Source organism: Zingiber officinale, chromosome 3A, assembly GCF_018446385.1.
Source record: "Zingiber officinale cultivar Zhangliang chromosome 3A, Zo_v1.1, whole genome shotgun sequence".
NCBI lineage: Eukaryota > Viridiplantae > Streptophyta > Magnoliopsida > Zingiberales > Zingiberaceae > Zingiber > Zingiber officinale.
In genome coordinates this window covers 117,296,263-117,309,858 of record NC_055990.1, presented here as the reverse complement: position 1 = coordinate 117,309,858, position 13,596 = coordinate 117,296,263, and the positions used below count along the sequence as shown (strand labels likewise).

Below are 13,596 nucleotides of genomic sequence, written 5' to 3'. Positions count from 1 at the left end.
CAGATTTCATGTTTTGGTTCTCTCGATGTGACTCTTTCAGGTTTTAGGAACAGGCAGCAGCAGGACATCTCCAAGCTATAGGAGGTATGTTAGTATATTGTTATCATATATTTATGTTAGTGTATGCATTGTTGACTATGATAATTATGACATGTATTAGCATTTTTTATTTAGTACATGTCTGGTTGTTGTAGCACATATTACATGTGATGGGTTAGCTATTGATCATGGTTGACTTTAATAGAGATCAAGGATTATAGTCTCTGCTGATTTTTCATATCATATCACTAGTAGTTTTAGCTTCTGTTACTACTGGTTGGTTAGGAGATGGAGGCACATACTAGCCTCTGCTAATATTAGCTGGGTAGTGGATAGTACCTACATATTTATGTTGACTTAGCCAGTAGAGTACCATTTTATCTTAGTTAATTTCATCAGTAGATAATTAATTTACTCTTATTAGAGCGGTCAGTAGAAGTCTAATTTACACTTGTTGATTTGGGTAGTCGTGGATCGATATACCTTAGTTGCTTGTGGAGTATTACTGTATTCTTGATTAGTTAGTAGATGACCGATTTAGTTTTGTTGGTCCGATTAGTAGGGGATTGTCATACTCTATTTTTAGAGGTTCAAATCTTTGGATTATTTGTGCTTAGTAGGTATCTAGAGCACATTTGAGTACATGGCTTGTACTGACGTGGAAAAGACATTGTCGGTTTGGTCAGTCTATAGAGGATCGATGTATCCTATTCCATGGGTACTTTAATTTTAGACTGTATGTACCTAGATGAATAACTTAGAAGGTAGCATAGGGAATGTCAGGTTGATTGGGTTAAATATGCTGATTATTCCTATCTATGTTGCATGTACATATGATTGTTATGTGTTGTAGGAGTCCTGTGATAGACTGTCCATTTGCAAGTAGTATTTGTATACATGTTTCGATATGATTATTGTAGGTTCCTTGTGGATTATAGCTATGTAGTTCGCTGTACGTGTCTGATTGTATTATTGAAGGTATCATGTCGATTAAATTTATGTTATGGTATGTGTACATGTGTTTGGTGTATTATGGGAGGTATCTTGTTGATTATATTTGTTCTGTGTGTACACTCATGTCTATAAAGATTTTTTTGAAGTATTACATTGATTATACTCTTGGCATAGGTGTATATATGTTAGGTGAGTGTTGTTTGGGGTGTATTGACGATTATACCTACGTTGATATATGCACACGGGTTCGGTATGCATTGTTGGAGGTATCACGCTGATTTATACCTGTGTTATGAGTGTGTTGGGTGTGTACTAATTGGAGGACTATATCGATCATACCTATGTTATGTGTGTACGTGTGCCAGGTATATTGTTGGTGGGATCATAATGATTCTACCTATGTTGAATGTAGAATGTTGAGTGTCTACATTATGTCATTTGTTGTATTACCCTGTCAACTAATTCTCCTATTGGTGGGTGACCCACTAGGATGTTGATAGAGTTGACGATGGATTTGATTTTCTTACTAGGTTGTCATATCCCTGGCTGCCCACAGTGATATGTGGTACAGTGATCTCGTGCAGTCTCTAGTTGGATAGTTAGATGTCTTGTTTATTATGGATTATTGTGGTGGAGCATTGCTTTCACATATTATGGATTGTTTGTGGTGGAGCGTTGCTCCCACATATTTTGGATTGTTGTGGTGGAGCATTGCTCCCACATATTATGGATTGTTTGTGGTGGAGCGTCGCTCCCACATATTTTATATTGTTGTGATGGAGCGTTGCTCCCACATATTTTGGATTGCAGTGGTGGAGCGCTGCTCCCATATAGGTTGCCTTGTTGGTGGTAGAGCGTTGCTCCCACATATATAGTATTTCTTGTGACAGAGTGTTGCTCTCACATTAGATGATCTATTCTTTGGTGATTTATAGTTAGTGATCAGATTTCAGACTTGTTATCGGGGATCTCTGGTTGAGAATGTTTGTTGAACAGACATTATGAGTTCTTGATTTTACCATTTAGGTTTACAGTGCCCTAGATGTTTTCATGGACTCGATGATTTTGGTATTCCTAGGATGTTTGGATTGGTTTCCATTGTCTTTGTTGACAATGTTGTGATCTATTTCTGATCCGAGGTGAATCACTTACACTATTTTCGCATAGTTCTAGAGCTGACGATGGGAACATCTGTATGTGAAGTTCAGTAGTACGTATTGAGATTCTCTTCTGTGAGTTTTTTGGGACACATGGTTACCAATAGGGAATATCTTGGATTCACAGGAGATAGAGTTTGTTACCAGTAGGTAGAAGTCGTAGTCTATATAGGAGACTCGCAACGTCTTTGGTCTGACTCGATATTACAGACGGTTCATCGAGGGTTTCTCTCACATTGTTATGTCGTTGACACGCCTGACCAGGAGAGGCGTGAAGTTCACTTGGACAGAAGCTTGTGAGACCAGCTTTCAGGAGCTGAAGCGGAGGTAGGTATCGGCTCCAGTTTTGGTTTTGCCTTCTGGAGAGAACGGATTCGTACTCTACACCGACGCTTCTCTATAGGATTTGGACGCTATTCTGATGCAGCACGGCAGGGTAGTCTCCTATGCTTCTCGTCAGTTGAAGAAGCATGAGAAGAACTACCCAGTACATGATTTGGAGCTAGTCGTCATCATCTTTGCTCTGAAGATTTGACGACATCATCTGTACGACATTACATTTGAGATTCTTACGGATCATAAGAGTCTCAACTATATTTTCACTCAGAAGGAACTTAATCTCCGACGGAGGAGATGGATAGAGTTCCTGAAGGATTATGATTGTACCATTAGCTACCACCCGGGGAAATCTAATGTGGTTGCCGATGCACTCAGCAGGAAGTGCAGAGGGACTTTGGCTTACCACCGAGATTTAGTTACAGACTTAGTTCAGGGTTTCTCTGAGTTGGGCCTTTAGGAGCAGGGACAGACAGTGTAGGGTATTCTGGTTACCATGGTTGCTCAGTCTCGATCAGGACGAGGATCCGAGAGGCCTAGGACGGTGATAAGCATTTGCAGTTTATTGGCAGCCAGATAGCTTCCGGGCAGCAGACCGAGTTCACATGAGATGAGGAGGGTATTATATACGTCCGAGGCAGATTATGCGTACCTTAGTCTCACCTGATCTTGCAGGAGCTACTTCAGGGGCTCATCGCTCTCGTTTTGTGATCCATCCAAGTGGGACCCGCATATATCGAGATTTGAGGCGTTCCTATTGGTGGAACTATATGAAGAAAGACATCGCAGAATTTATAGCGAGATGTCTGGTCTGTCAGCAGGTGAAGGCCGAGCACCAGAGACCTACAGGATTACTTCAGCGGATTCCTATTCCTAAATGGAAATGGGAACACATTACCATGGACTTTGTGGTGGGTTTGCAGAGGACACGACGAGGCCATGATGCGATTTGGGTAATCATTGACCGATTAACCAAATCCACGCACTTCTTAGCGATCCAGAAGACTGATTCCCTAAATCAATTGGCAGATTTGTATTGCCGGGAGATCATCAGATTACATGGTGTTCCTTTGACTATTATTTCGGATAGAGATCCCCGGTTCACGTCCCGTTTCTAGCAGAGTCTGCAGCAGGCCTTGGGCACTCAGCTCCGTTTCAGTACAGCTTTCCATCCGCAGACAGATGGACAGTCAGAGCGAACCATTCAGACTCTAGAGGACTTGTTGAGGTCATGTGTATTAGATTTTGGAGGCAGTTGGGAGGACCATTTTCCATTGGTAGAGTTCGCCTACAACAATAGCTTTCATTCGACTATCCAGATGGCACCGTTTGAAGCGTTGTATGGTAGGCCTTGTCGGACACCCACCTTCTGGGATGAGGTTGGGGTGGCCTAGCTATTGGGACCTCATAGAGCTTAGCATGAGGCAGATTTTGTCTGTACTATCAGACAGAGGATGTCAGAGGCGCAGGACCGCCAGAAGAGTTATGCTGATCGGAGACGCAAACCCCTGGAGTTCCCTACTGGCGACTATGTATTTTTGCGAGTTTCACCCACGAATGGGGTGAAGAGATTTAGCCTCAGAGGTAAGCTAGCTCCGCGGTACATTGGCCCTTTCCAGATCCTGGAGAGGATTGGAGCAGTAGCTTATCAGCTAGCACTACCACCGTCCCTAGCAGACATTCATGACGTATTCCACGTATCTATGCTGAGGAGATACGTACCCGACCCGATATAAGTGCTGATAGATATCTCAGTTCCCGTTCAGCCTGACGTCACTTATGAGGAGGTTTTGATACGGATTCTGGACCGGAAAGAGCGTCAGTTGCGGAACAAGACTATCTGGCTGGTTAAAGTCGGATGACAGCATCATTCGGACGAGAAGGCTACCTGGGAGCTCGAGGATACTATCCAAGCTCGATACCCCATCTTTTTACTTGAGGTATGTGATTTAATTTATCGTTCAGTATTTATACTATTTACCTGATGTTAGTATTTGCTGATGCTAGATAACAAAATTTGGGGGACCAAATTTTTATTAGTGGGGGAGAATGTAAAATATCGAAAAATGGCGAATGATGTTAAGGGAATTTTCTGAAATTTTAGAAATTTTTCTGGAATTTTTCGGAGATCGTATGGACGAGTTTACGAGGATAAAACTCGGCCTCGGGAAAGCCTGTTTAGGCTACCCTGTTTTAGCGAGGAAAAGTTTTATTTTTCTTTTCCTATTTCTTTTTTTTTTCTTTTTCTTCCGTTACTATGCTGTTTCCTTCTCCCCTTTCCTAGCGAGCCCGTGCCCTACTTCACGCCGATTCCCTTTGCTTCCTCATCTTCCCCAACTGACGTGACGGTTCCATCTTCCCCTATTTCTCCCCTCGCCCGAACCCCTTCTTCATCTTCTCGCCTCTTCTTCTTGTAGTGCCCTAGCCGTAGTCCACCATCGTCGAACGGAGCAGCGCCACTCCTCACCTTGCCCTAGTCTTCTCTTCTTGCGCCGCCACCACAGCTGACGCCGCACGGAGTAGTGCCGACCCAACGACGCCGTCCCTGTGCCCTAGCCGCCGCTGCTAGGACGAAGCTAACACAACTCACAGCCGCACCCGAGCACCGGCCGTCAACAAATCTCTGTTGCCCTAACCTTTGCTCTGCCACCCCGATTGCCGCTGTGCCCTCTCGCGCCGCTGCCTTCCTCAACCCACTCTCTGTCGCAACGACCTCAGATCACAGTCGACGCTGAGCCCTAGCCCCGGTCGACCTGTGATTTTTCCCCCTTCTCCTCCTCCTCACTTCTGTTGACAATTTTGGAGGTAAGTGCCATACCAAGTTTTAGTTGGGTTTAATCTCTGTTCTTGATCTTGATCTTGATCCTCTTCTTGGTTTCTGATCTAGTCACGGTTGGGGTTGTGAGGGAGAGGAAGGCTCTGCTGTGAAGTATTCCGATAGCAACAATTAGGGTTTCTGGTCTGAATTCCGGTCAAGCAGCACTGTTCTAGCAGGGAAATCAGAGATACAAAGGTAAGTTGTATGGTAGAAGTGGTGGATTAAGAGATTAATTTGTTGTTTACGTTTTTAGGATAATTGTGTTGTTGATCAGCAATTCCACCTTGCTGCAGCCACTAGATTCGGCAGCAACCTCTTCTAGCAGTGGGTAAGTACAGATTTAGGTGAGTTTTTGTGTTGAATCTGTGATGGATTATGCTTATTGCAAGTCCTAATTCAACTAGGTTAGTTAGAATTGATTGAGGAGTTAGATGATCCAATTAGGGTTTATAATTGGATCTGGAGTTATGCTAGCTTCTCGAGGATTTGATTTAGCTAATTTATTTATATGTAATTAGCTAAATTTGTATACCATCTATTACAGGACTTTGATTCGAGACGGTGTCTCGACGAGGGATCTATTGCGGATACGATCCTTTCTATTGGAGGCGGGTACCTTGACTTATCTTTGATAATGTCATGTTGATATGTTTAGTAGGTTATAACCTTTAGTAATGATTATGTTAGTCTTTGCTTCGGTTGGTCACTACCCGATACCTGTTACATGCTTGTTTTGTTTACTTATTATGCACTTCATGTTAGTACCTACCTGATTATACATGCTTATATGGGTAGTGACACAACCATGTGTTTATTATGTTCAAGATCTAGATTTTAATACCTTATCTGATGTATGTACATTTGATTTGGTTCATTGTCCTATGGTACATATTTTATATATATATGGATATTGCTATGCTGTTCAGGATTTTGTCATGCTTCGTGTCATTCACCATTCACATGATTGCATGCTGCGCGATAGTTTGCTCCATTAATATTGAGCACATCGCTAGTTTCATCTCTGTCGGTGCTCCGCTGGTCCACTCATGGGTAGCGTGACGCAGCGTGGTAGCACGTCAGTTTTGCTCGGTGGTGCTCCGCTCGGACGCTCACGGGTAGTGTGACTGCAGCGTGGTAGCACGCCGGGATCCCTCCCCGTCATCGTGTACCGGGAGATGAGAGCATTGTGCTCCCCCACTTATGATTTGGGGTAGGAGGATAGGTGTACTCCGACAGCATCCCGTCCACTCGGTCACTCATCAGGAGTAGTGACGGCAAAGTGCACGGTTGTCACAGCCTTACCCACTCGGTTCACCATCGTGTGTGAGATAGCTGATTGGCGTCAGGGGTGACCAGGACATGTCATTGGCATCATATGCATGATGCATTTACTGATTGTGTTTGCTTCACTTATATGCTGCATTTGGATGGATGCATATGTTTGACATACATACAGGATTTATGATACTCTCGGTCTGACGACCTGACTATTCTAATAGGAGGCCCTGATGATTACAGTTCTCTTCAATCTTTTCTATTGTGCTTCTTCCAACTTTTGTCCAGGAGACTGTACTCTATAGTTATTACCATTTGTTATAATTTACTATACATGTCAACTAGGTATCTGTTGAGTTGTTGAACTCACCCCCGTGGACACTATTTTTTTCAGGTACCAGGTTGTTTATGGAGTTGCTTGGAGTATCCTACCTGCCGGTCCCCATGTCACATCAGAAGACCAGTCTCCGCTTTTGTTTATTTTTATTTTTTTTGGTATATGAAGTTTGTGTATTTAGCTTTATGTTCTAGTTTTGTTTCTGTAGTATTGTTTTGTTGTGTGGTGTAAGCCTAGCCGGCTAGCAGTCTTCGTTTTTAGTTTGTATGTGTTGTCCATTATATTTCCGCTGTGTTTGGTTTTGGTACAGCCAAGTGGGTTATTAGATTTACATATAACTACGTGGTTGTGTTTTTTATTGTATCAGCCGAGTAGGCTGCATATAAACTGCATGGTTGTGTGTATATATCCAGCCACCTATGGCTGAGGTATATTGTGTCTGCATAAATGGTTCAGATTGTCACCCGTACAGAGGAGGTGCTGTCAAAATTTGCTCTGGAAGGAACTCTTTTGGGGCGTGACAATTTATTTGTAACGACCCGGCCCCTCGGCCTCTTGGGCAGCCCAACTAGCGACCCATTTGGTGGCCCCTTGGCGGTCCCTTGGGCAGCCCAACTAGCGGCCCAACTGTCGACCCATTATGTCATCGACCGATGACCCTCGGCCGTGTCGTTACTCACTAGGTCTTCCCACCCCTGGCCAGTGGATTTTTTCCTTCCTTAGGATTCGAACTCTAGATCTCCAGGCTAAGTATTAGAGTTTATGAATCCTGGTAGCACTCACTTGGCTACTAGGATTCATAAACTCTACTACTTAGCCTGGAGGTCTAGAGTTCGAATCTTGGGGAAGGCAAAAATTCATTGGCTAGGGGTGGAAAGTCCTAGTGAGTAACGGCACGGCCAAGGGTCATCGGTCGACAATATTAGAGGTCGCCAAATGGGCCGACGACATAAGGGGTCGCCGCAAGGGCCGCCAGTGGGTCGCCGCAAGGGCCGCCCAAGAGTCTAAAAGGGACGGGTCGTTACAATAAAAAGACGCCTTTTATTGTAACGACCCAACCCCTCGGCCCCTTGGGCGACCACACTGGCGGCCCCTTGGCGGTCCCTTGGGCGGCCACACTGGCGACCCCTTATGTCGTCGACCGACGACCCTCGGGCGTGTAGATTTTTGCTACCTCTGGCCAGTGGATTTTTGCCTTCCCCAGGATTCGAACTCTAGACTTCCATGATAAGTACTAGAGTTTATGAATCCTGGTAGCCAAGTTGGCTACCAGGATTCATAAACTCTATTACTTATCCGAGAGGTTTAGAGTTCGAATCCTGGGGAAGGCAAAAATCCACTGGCCAGGGGTGGAAAGACCTTGTGAGTAACGACACACGCCCGAGGGTCGTCGGTTGACGACATAAGGGGTCGCCAGTTGGGCCGCCCAAGGGACCGCCGCCAGTTGGACCGCCCAAGGGGTCGGGTCGTTACAATAAAAGGCGCCTTTTTATTGTAACGACCCGGCCCCTTGGGTGGCTCAACTAGCAGCCCATTTGGCGGTCCCTTGGGCGGCCCCACTGCCGGCTTGATTGGCGACCCCTTATGTCGTCAACCGACAACCCTCGGCCGTGTCGTTACTCACTAGGACTTCCCACCCCTGGCCAGTGGATTTTTGCCTTCCCAGGGTTCGAATTCTAGACCTCCAGGATAAGTACTAGAGTTTAAGAATCCTGGTAGCCAAGTGAGCGACACTCACTTAACTTCCACTGGCCAGGGGTGGGAAGTCCTAGTGAGTAACGGCACGGCCGAGGGTCGTCGGTCGATGACATAAGGGGTCGCCAATCGGGCCACCAGTGGGGCCGCCCAAGGGACTGCCAAATGAGCCACCAGTTGAGCCGCCCAAGGGGTCGGGTTGTTACAAAGTTTATATGACTAGAAATCTCCACAGGTATGCTAAACGACAAAGAAGGTATATCTGGGGTAAGAAAAAGATTCCTTCAACTATTATTGCAGTTCTAGTTTACATCATCTCTTAACAAACTCTAACAAACCTGGGTCCACCTCATGACTATGGAGGTTAGATGAGGTGGAATAAAAAGGGAAATCCTCTCCACTGGCAAGGTATGCAAACATACGCATTGCATCCAGATTAAACCCTAATTTTCATACTTGCTTCTTCTTCTTCTCGCCGGAGACTAACTTGAGCGTCGGAGGGCCTAGTCAGGGATTCCCATCCCGATCTTAGGTCACTAACGCTTTGTCGGTTGGTCTTATCATGTGCAGGAAGACAAGATCACCTCATCCATCGGATTACAGAGTTTTGCTGATCCCCGGAGCCACCTTGCCAGAGTTCCTGTTTGCGAGGTATTACTCATAGATCCGCTTTGGTTTTCTCGGATCGATTGTCTTGTATTCGAGCGTTAGTGAGGTCCGCTGTGGTTTTCTCGGATCCACTCTTGTCCGTCAGTATCAGAATCGTTATTCGCCGTCACCCATTGTCGCCCAGTGCTTCATCTCGTAAGCTCTCAGACAGGATCACTGTGTAATTCAATTTTTTCATCTAGCCTACATCTCAATTAATTCGGTACATTATGCATCATCATCAAATTAATTATTATACTTGATTTTCAGCATATAATAGACTCTTCTTGAATGATAACTCATATTTTCCATGGTCATGGATTTTGAGCCACTAATATCTCTATCAAGCGGCCAAGATGTTAACTCCTAATTCAAGAGAGCGAGAATCTTCTATTAACTTAACATTATTCTCTCTATATGCCATACACTCAACTACTATATTAATCATAATCCGATTAAAGACTACCTTTAACTGCGTCAAAGTATATAATTCCACACATAGAATAAATGAATATCTCAATGCAAAAGATCAGTTACACTTGTTCATTAGAGGAACAACCAATGATGCTTAATATGTAGTTTCCTTTTAAGTGGATCATGTCCAGTGTACCTCTAAACTCAAGGGACCCCAAGTACAACTTAGATATCCATCCGTTGGTCTATCTAGACCTAGTCATACTCAGCTTTGATCTAGATATTAATGTCCTCTCTAAATATCTATTCGATTAAGGACTGTTTTCAAATTAATATATCTATTAATCTATGAAACTTTTTTATTAATCATATATACACAGAAAAATAAATGTTTAACGATAAATACTTACCTTTATTAAATAATCATCCATAAATTTATAAGAATATCTTGTGTCCATACTAGCACCTCATACTCCAAAAGGTTCATAGAAATCAAAGCTATTGTTGTCTATGACTTTATATTCCCATTTTAATGAATTTGTTATTTCGTTTACATATTTTCATTTCAAAATTAAATTATAACTGAGTTTGGTATATTTGAATAAAACTTGTTCTTCAAAACATTCGATTCTTTAGATTTTTAATAAATTGTTTAATGTGTCTATTCAAACTTCAATGTGTACTTTTAATATCTATATTGAGTTTGATTTGGATGGGAATTATCAAATTTTATGTATAGAATTGAAACATGTCACTGAACGTCAATGTTATTCTAAAGAAGAACCTAAAATCCAATTCAATGGAATTTCTTTAGCTAAATTGGAGCAAGATTTGTGGCGGTTTGCTCATCCTTGCACGGGAAAGCATATCTGATAAATAATAAGAACTGTGTGGCAGCCATATACATCGTGGCTAGATATATATCCCCTTGTGTCTAAATAATAAAAAAGTCTTTCATCTGCGGTGTTTATCTTGTATTGCATCACAGTTTTGAAACTGGCAGGTCTGCAAAACAAATTATTTGCCAAATTAATGAAAGTATTCCACAAGAAGAGAGTAGAAAATAAATTAAGATAAAAGTCGGAATAATACCAAGCTGTTTAGCATTAACAATGCTTGGACATGCTGCAGGAACTGGAGATTTCTCATCCAAGAATTTATCAACACGATTTGGATCCCCCCAAACTGGATACCCTTTAATCTTTCCCTGCATGTAATAAATATAATATAGCAGGATTAAGGAGAATATTCCTAGAGAAGTCTCTAAGAAGGATTATAGTCATAAATAAACAAGCAAGTGACAGTGAACTTACAAGAACATTTAAAGCAGCAAGAGTAGCCATTCCTTCACGTGTCCACTATACCAAGAATTTCAAGGAAACAAAATAAGTTAGGTTGCTCAAAGTTGGCCGAATTAAGCTTCAATCTGTGTGTTGTCTGTCACCTTGGATGCAGAGGCAATATGTGGCACAACAACTGCATTTTTCTGTTCAGCAAGACCAGGTTTCATCTGTGGCTCATCCTATGCAGAAGAGCAAAACAGATTTTCAATTTACTTGACAGTGTCACCAATCATAAGTGCTGAACTGATCCTCGAATAATTACCTCAAAAACATCGAGACCTACACGGAACATAGGATTTGCCTTCAGATGTTCAACCAAAGCAGTTTCGTCGATAACTGGTCCTCGGCTTGCATTCACCAGTACTGCTTCCTGCAGGAGGCCAACAATTATATGCCATTCTTCTTGACTCTATTTATAGAAAATATAGCACAAGGTTCACCTTTTTCATGATGGCCAGCGTCCCTTTGTTTATAAGGTGATATGTAGTCTTGTCCAACACAGGATGAAGACTTATCTACAAATTGAATGGACTTAGTTCCACTTATATTTAAGTATATATATCTAGCTAGCAAAATAACTTTCTTTCCAAACCACAAAAGAGTATCATATCACTATCACCGTTCGTTGTCTTTGTTCCAACTACTTGGTATTGACTACATGATTCATCTATAAACAAATTATTAAATCTATCCAATACAATTTCCACTCTAATATAACCAGCTCTGCTAACATGGCATAGAATGCAGGCGATGTATGAATTCTTACTACATCAGCCTCTCTGAGCACATCCTCCATGGTCGCAGCTCTTTTCCATGTAACAGGTTGTTCACCATTTGCTTGTAGGAACTGTCCATATGCTGAATATGCACCGAAATGAACAGTCTAGGTAACTTCAAATCAAATGGATTTTAATAATTATTAAATAAGAGAAAAAAAGGTGATGACAGCATGCCTGTCACGAACTTCTCTAGCCTTGTCGACTGATACAGGTCATAGTATATCAGGTTCATCTTGAAGCCCTCAATCTGTCCAAGGAAGAAATTAAGAAGCAACGTTAAATAGATTCATCTTTGGGAAATCTCTTCTGATGCTAATGTTAGCTGGATAAATTAAAGTGCATGCATGAGATGTAGCAACAAGTTATGGGGTAAAAGTAGTCACTAAAGAATTACCATCATCCTAGCGTACGCAGACCCGATACGACCAGCTCCAATCACTCCCACTGTCTGTCCTTTGAGTAGGTTTCCAACGAACCTAGCATAAGCAATATATGATCATGTTAAATTCATACTTCAGTTCAAGAAGAAAGGTTTCGCAAACTTCATCAAAGCCCTGAATCATTTTACGGTAAGATTTAACTCTATAAACTTCATCAAAGCACTGACCATGTGATCATGTTAAGATTAATGTTTCAGTGTGTTAACTAATATTGAGAAGCACGGAAACAGGACAAGTATTAACAAGAGCATACAAATGGGGAAGCCATCCATCATATAAGCCAGCTCTCATGAACTGATCTGCTTCAACTATTTTTCTGGCAGCTGCTAGTGACAGCGAGGCAGCCAATTCTGCCGTTGTCTCTGTGAGAACTCCCTACAACATGAAAAAGATCATCCAGCAAAAGATAAATTAACTAAACAAAAATAAATAAATAAATAAAAGCAGTTCTGACATAACTTACAGGAGTGTTCCCAACAGCAATTCCGTACTTGTTAGCGGCGCCGACATCAACATTATTGTAGCCAACAGCCATGTTGCTAAAAGCAGTTCCGCCGGCTCTCTTCAGAGCAGAAAACAATGCATCACCCCAGTCCTCCGTTAACTGCATGTCCCACAGATTACAAGGTTATCAAGATCAATAGAGCAGCTAAAGGATTCTTGTATAAGGCGACAACACAGTGTACTTGCTTGTCCAATTACTCCATCGCACCGATCTCCAATTAGTGCGACGATGTCATCCACCGATAGTATGGTTTTCTTTTCTGTGCATATCTACGAAGACAAAGTCGAGTCGATCAAGATATAGAGATTAATATCAGAGATGCTGTTATAACTACCTCAACACGGCAGTCTTGGTCAGTCAAGAGGCGGATCCACCGAGTTCCGGGCATGGATTTGGTACTAACGACTCTGTACTTCCCACTGGCATTCCACACTTGGATCGATATTGGCTTCGCCATTTTTGAGGTAATTGGTTGGCACTAGCAATGTGTTTTCTCGATTTATTGATTATACATGTGCTAGAGGATAAGAGGATTTTAATTTGCATATTTTATTGTTGTTGTTTTACTTGGACCATATTGATTCGTGCCGCTTTGAGATAAGAAGATGAAGTTTGCTTTATATATGGTTTGCATTTCACCTTCAATTTGGACGAGATAAGGGAGGATAGAGCTAACTTAGCTAGAAAATTGTCAATCACTTGTGCCGAGTCTAAAATTTGCTTCCTCGTTGGGAACGGGTGACGAAGCTTCCTTTGATGATATGGATAAATCTGTGTGAATTAGCAGGTGCCAAAAGGCACCGAAAATCTCCTACAAAACCTCTCTGAAAGCGCCAGTATCGTTAGACCCACAAGT

The 13,596-nt window shown here is 42.5% G+C and overlaps 1 protein-coding gene across 1 annotated transcript; it reads right to left on the bottom strand.

The window, feature by feature from the left end:
• Positions 1 to 10,446: 10,446 nt before the first annotated feature.
• LOC122052337 (glycerate dehydrogenase HPR, peroxisomal-like) lies at positions 10,447 to 13,243 on the bottom strand. The gene is made up of 13 exons (XM_042613814.1): positions 13,075 to 13,243; positions 12,926 to 13,009; positions 12,699 to 12,839; positions 12,489 to 12,610; positions 12,190 to 12,271; positions 11,970 to 12,042; positions 11,783 to 11,874; positions 11,457 to 11,531; positions 11,279 to 11,386; positions 11,118 to 11,195; positions 10,987 to 11,031; positions 10,766 to 10,880; positions 10,447 to 10,678 (listed from the first exon to the last, which is right to left on the bottom strand). The coding sequence occupies exons 1-13, from the start codon at positions 13,195 to 13,197 to the stop codon at positions 10,656 to 10,658; spliced, it is 1,161 nt and encodes a 386-aa protein (XP_042469748.1). The 5' UTR covers positions 13,198 to 13,243; the 3' UTR covers positions 10,447 to 10,655.
• Positions 13,244 to 13,596: the final 353 nt, after the last annotated feature.

Excerpts from the sequence above, each read along its gene's own strand:
- LOC122052337 (XM_042613814.1), bottom strand. The coding sequence starts at position 13,197 with ATGGCGAAGCCAATATCGATCCAAGTGTGGAATGCCAGTGGGAAGTAC. Across the intron at positions 11,532-11,782 it reads TGCTCAGAGAGGCTGATGTA|ATAAGTCTTCATCCTGTGTT; the intron begins GTAAGAATTCAT and ends TTCAATTTGTAG. Across the intron at positions 11,196-11,278 it reads TAGGTCTCGATGTTTTTGAG|GATGAGCCACAGATGAAACC; the intron begins GTAATTATTCGA and ends TCTTCTGCATAG.